The sequence below is a fragment of the Falco rusticolus genome, chromosome 3 (genome assembly GCF_015220075.1).
Source record: "Falco rusticolus isolate bFalRus1 chromosome 3, bFalRus1.pri, whole genome shotgun sequence".
Classification (NCBI taxonomy): domain Eukaryota; kingdom Metazoa; phylum Chordata; class Aves; order Falconiformes; family Falconidae; genus Falco; species Falco rusticolus.
Window position 1 is genome coordinate 6594314 of NC_051189.1, and position 6000 is coordinate 6600313.

Below are 6000 nucleotides of genomic sequence, written 5' to 3' on the forward strand. Positions count from 1 at the left end.
ACTTGAATTTAGAATGATGAATCAGTGATGAAGAATAAAAACAAACTAGGGTACAGATTAAAACATTTCTGGCAAGTTTTGTCCGCTATGTTATTACAAAGTTACATAAATACATATTGAAAAAGGCTATCAAGGAGGACTAAGGCAGAAGTTGGCCATTTTATACCTGTACATGTACTACCACACAAAAGATATGGATGCTCTTGTTAGAAAAACTTCTATGATACACTTGTTTAACATTTTTTCAGTTAATATGTTCTACAGATTAAGTCAATATGTGTATAGTTTGAATATGATGTCGTCTTAACACTTCTAGTCTTCTTAAAGTAGTCAGACAGCTATATCAAAAACCTAGGTGTATTTGGTGTATTTGTTGTTTGCTTTCTTTTTTTCCTGCAGCTTATTCAAACCATAAGTGCAGTAGACAAAGACGACCCTCTTGGTGGACAGAAATTTTTCTTCAGTTTAGCTGCTGTTAACCCTAACTTCACTGTTCAGGATAATGAAGGTAAAATCCATGCCTGTTCCAGGGAAAGTGTTTTATCTTTGCTGTCTGGCATACATTCCTGAAATGTGTTTGCTTTTGATGTCTATCAATATGTAGAGAAATTTTTAAGGCTGATGCTAGCAAGAGTAATAATTTTACCTCCATGTTTGTGGTTTAGGACATCTGCATTTTATCTGTGTAAGAGAGGTACAAATTTACATGTTAAAAATGTGATAAAACAAATTATAAAGCAAATCAGTAGAAGTGTTGGTTTGGGGTAAATAGCCAGATTAAATGCTTGACTGAAGGAGAAAAAAAGGTTTCAAACATGGCTTAAACTGACAAGTTCAGATTTTTTTAGCCTTTCATCACATAGTTCTGATTCCTCTGTTCTCTTTTGCTTCTTTCTGACCATTAATGAAAATAATGGTTCTGAGCGTGTAGCGGCTTTAACTTTTCATCCTTTGTCAGTCTTTTTATGAGAGAAAATTATCAGAAGATTCTATTGGGGAAGGGGGACTATGCACCCATTGTAGCCTTCATCATCAGTATTGACTAACTGAGAGAGCTCTAGATTACAGAAGAAATAAATGAGGAGGGACAATGGTAGCAGCCTTCAAATGCATTAAAGGCATACAAGCAATGGGCATAACCCTCTTTTCCAGATGAAGATTTCAGAAAGTAATAGGCTGAAAACTGCAGAAAAAAATTATAACAGTAGGTAAAGTTATGAACTGAAATCAAATAGTTTGCGTAATTCATAAAATCCCCAGCAGCAGCGGTATTTAAAGATCCATCAGACACAGTTTCTGATGTCGAGTGAAAACAAATAGCATACAAATACCCAAAACCAATAAAGAAATGTAATAAAGCAAAACTGCATTTCACATCATGGAGGCTATGAAGAAATATGTAATTGAATATTGTAAATAAAGATTATATTCTGGTGAGGAGGTCCTGAGTGTATAGAGGTAGAGATCTTGCTATTTCTTTTGTATCTGTAATTACTTTCTTTCTTTTTCAACATGGGTTATTTTAATTTCGCCTGAAGTTGGCTGGCAAGATAGCTAACTACTTACCTTAAAAGATCCACAAGTATGATGAACTTTTTTCCTTCTAAAGGAAACTAAAACTGTATTTTTTCCCTTTTGAACCAAAAAGTTAGCAGCTCTGGTGTTGGCTCACACTCGTAGTGTTGTGGCACTAACAACAGAAGAAATAGTCTCTCGCTGTTACTCATTTCTTCTCTTTCTTTCCTTCCTTCTGGCTGCTCAGTGAGCAGCTTTTGATGCTGAAGTATACTGCATACAACTAATATCTGTCTGCTACAAATACAGTTTAGTAAGTTCACTTCTCAAAATGTGCAGTAATACCTCCTGTCTTTCACATTTTCTGAATTCCTAAGACAATTTTTACCTCAAAAAAATCTACTCCGTGTGCTAAGGTACAGAACTCATTGTTCTACAGTATGTTGGAAGTGTTTTGATGTGGAAAAGCTCTTACTGAGTTTACAGATAGCATTCCCATGGGTGTTGTCACAGAAGATCCGTAGGGAGAATCTTTCAGAACATAATCTTTGTTGAACAGATAAGTGGAAGGTTATTTTTTCTCAGTTGGCCACTTCATTTCAGGGCTTCAGCCCTGAACTGGAACTGTGTCATGCACTGCATGCATTAATCTATAAAACATTTTAAGCTTTGAGAAATCCTCTTTTCAAATCACACTCAGAGGTGGTGCAGGAGCACAGAGGAGCAGACCAGATGTACAGAAAAAATTATAACTAGTTTTCTGATCAAATGGGAATGTCATTAGAAAGAGAGACATGTCACTGTGATATCAGGAACAGTTTCAAAATGCTACCAGTGATGTAAAATATGATGGTTTACATGGACTATAAATTATACACTTCATATCCATATACTCTACAACACTGTATTTTAATCAATTCAGATAACACTGCCAGAATTTTGACAAGAAGGAATGGCTTTAGTCGACATGAAATAAGTACCTACCTTCTACCAGTGGTGATATCGGATAATGACTACCCGATCCAGAGCAGCACGGGCACGCTGACCATCCGGGTGTGCGCCTGCGACAGCCGGGGGAACATGCAGTCCTGCAGCGCTGAGGCCTTGCTCCTCCCGGCTGGCCTCAGCACGGGGGCACTGGTTGCCATTCTCCTCTGCATCATTATCCTGCTAGGTAAGAAAAAAAAAATCATATTCCTCCCCATAAACAAATGCTTTGGGCCTGAATCTTTTTACAAAACTATGCAAGTTGGTAAAATTAATGATAATGGATTTTGCAAGAAGTAGTTCACTGCAATTTAAAACAATACAAAAAAGGCAAAACCTGTTTCTCTGGGAATTGGCCATTATAAATAAGAATTTCAAGTCCCAGACTGTTAAAACTATCAATGTGCAACCAGAAGCTCATTTTTGTTCTTTCATTAAGTTGTCCAAAAAAGATCAAAGAGGAATAGCATAATCAAAAATCACTTTAATGTCTTTCATTTTAATTTTTTGGTTGTTTTTTTATTTAAATAACCATCTGAAGTCAACATGCAGTATATTTGACACAGAATATGCTAGTAAATAGTACTTTTACTATATTGAAGCACTGTCTATCCAGAGGTTTCTGTGCTGTCATAAAAAAAAAACGTAAATTTTGTAAAACTGCCCATTTTGTGGTTTTCAGAACATCACTTAATGACCTACAATTCACCTCAAAACGAGTTTTTAACAGCATACTTTGAGCTTAAAAAAGGAAAAATATCTTCAGAACAGACCTAGCTATTTTGAAACTCATTAAAGTTACAGAAGGAGCGCATAGTCAGGCTCATGGCGGCAGAGCACACAATGTGTATTCAAAACAGCACATTTTGATATAGACCTTACTGTGGCACCATAATACAGATACAGGTATTTATCCATTTATCAGACATACATGAATTGTTGAAATGTCGCTCTTGTACCTGGTGGATTTGCTACTAAGCAATTGCTAAACAGAGATCTTTAGCCATTCTTTGTTTCTCACTTTAAGTTATAGTGGTGCTGTTTGCTGCTCTGAAGAGGCAACGAAAGAAGGAGCCTTTGATCCTCTCTAAAGAGGACATCAGAGACAACATTGTGAGTTATAATGATGAAGGCGGTGGAGAGGAAGACACCCAAGCCTTTGATATTGGCACACTGAGGAATCCTGCAGCTATCGAAGATAAGAAGCTTCGACGAGACATTATGCCTGAAACTTTATTTGTACCACGGAGGACTCCTTCAGCACCAGATAACACAGATGTCCGAGATTTCATTAACCAAAGGCTAAAAGAGCATGATACTGATCCTTCTGCACCACCGTATGACTCGCTTGCAACCTATGCCTATGAAGGAAATGATTCAATAGCTGAATCCTTGAGCTCCTTAGAGTCGGGTACTACTGAAGGAGATCAAAACTATGATTACCTCCGAGAATGGGGCCCTCGGTTTAATAAGCTAGCTGAAATGTATGGTGGAGGAGAAAGTGACAAAGACACTTCTTAACCTACAGTAGGCTACATTTTTGTTTCCTTTGACTGGAAGTAATTTTACAGACACCTTCTGCACTCAACAGTATTTAACATTCAGGAAAATTTTCCTGCCACTCAACACAATTGTTTCTTTTTAAAATTTGTTTTAAATTTGTCCATTAATGTCAGTCATTCTTTCTAGTAGGATGTCACTTGGAATATATACAGCATTTTATTTAATCACCTTCCAAGAGCCAAAGCTATGGAAATTCAGTGTTGTCCATTTTAGTAAGTAAAATAAACAATATCTTACCTTCAAAAATTTGAACAGGGTGATAATCCCTTAAGCAACCTCATGTACAAGCCGCTTCTGTTAGGTACATGTCCTATCCTTGCAAGTACAGCTTTTAAGATGGCAAAGAAGAAAAAATCCAATATGTCCTGTTCTGTACATTAAAATTAAAACAAAATGTACACGTGGTGTTAATAAGTGTAATATGCAGCTGGTTTAAAAAAAAAAGTTTGTGCAACTTCATTTCATCAAATTCTATCTGCCAATGTTTTATATTTATATTTTTGTATTTATTTTTAAGAAATAAACCAGTTTTTACAACTACGTTGATGCTTGCCTCCCTGTTCTGGCCATGAATTCCAGGACTGAAGAGAACATGAAATTTCTATGTTGACAGCACCACCAACTGCTAGTACTGCTATGCTGCAGTGTTGTCCATACATTTAACACAATCTGAAGTACTTTTGTTCACATGGGGAGGATCAATTTATAGACCTATTTGCTTGCTCAAAAGTGCTACTTCCTACAGTTGTCATGTTTAAGAAGAGTTTTATTTTTGAGCTGAACTAATGAGGATGTATTCTATAAAGATGAACTGCTATTTTGTCTCAACTTGAATTACCTTAACCTAAAAACTAGGTACAGTGTAAATAGTATAAATGACAATTTATTTTACCCCTTGCCATATCCTTGGAGTTTTATTTCCCAATAAAATTTAGGAAAAGCAAAAATAAAATCCATTTCAGCACTATAGACGTTACTGTGCAAATAGCATTTTCTGTATAAATATATACCATTTTACTGTAAAAATACCTCAGCCTAATGAAAGTGGGCATAGGCACATACAGCCACCTTGCAGACAAATCATAAAAAAGTATTCAGGAGGTCATAATTCATTACCTTATCTAATTTATTTTAGGAACTGGATCATTTAAGCAACTGAGTCCAGTCTTTAATATTACACCCGGTCACAGAATAGTATACTATGTTCTCCATGCTCTTATATGCCACAGATAAAGTCATAACATCTTAGTCAAATGTAAAGCCATATAGTAAAAGATTAAAGCTGTGAGTATCAGGTGTCATGGAAAGGGAGAAGACAGGACTCATGGGCACTATCGCAGCATCTTTCTTATAATAGTGAGGAACTGGAAAATGAAACTCCCAGACAATTCAAGGTAGAAAAGGTGTAAAATAGGATACCTGTTTCCCCAGTAGTACCTGCTAAGCCTAGTCACATGAATTTGTATGAAACCTAACAAAATGTAACAACATGTGGTAAACAAGACCCTGGTATTGTTCAGTCTGAATGAATTTTCTGTACATTCTTACGAAAAAAAATGCCACAGGACCACACAAAACAAAGACAAAATATGTTAATATTGCATTTCAGGTCGAACTTACAAATGACTTGCAAGAGTGACCTTATAGATGTTTCAATATTCAGAAATATATCATAACTATTGCAGTCGCTGGACCTGCAGGAGACAGTGAGTTCTTAGAGTCTGTTGCAAAAAAATGGTATTTGGGGTTTTGTAAAGAAATTATGTGAAAGAAGGTGTGTATAAGATCTTACATTAACAACAGCATAAATAGTAATATTTCATGAGGCCTTCAGGGAAGAGGTGGTGGTAAGAACTGTCTAAGCAGACTGAAAAAAAAAAAAAAACCCAGGGAATAAAACAAGCACGTACATCAACAAAATCCTCACATTGCACG

General features: G+C 36.1%; 1 protein-coding gene across 1 annotated transcript in view; it reads left to right on the top strand.

Moving 5' to 3' along the window:
* Positions 1-4287, top strand: part of CDH10 (cadherin 10) — a 102397-nt gene extending 98110 nt beyond the window's left edge. The window contains exons 10-12 of the mRNA XM_037381609.1: positions 400-508; positions 2438-2689; positions 3530-4287. Of these exons, the coding sequence (XP_037237506.1) occupies positions 400-508; positions 2438-2689; positions 3530-4023 (855 nt within the window). The 3' untranslated portion in view covers positions 4024-4287. The remainder of the gene's footprint in view (positions 1-399; positions 509-2437; positions 2690-3529) is intronic.
* Positions 4288-6000: the final 1713 nt, after the last annotated feature.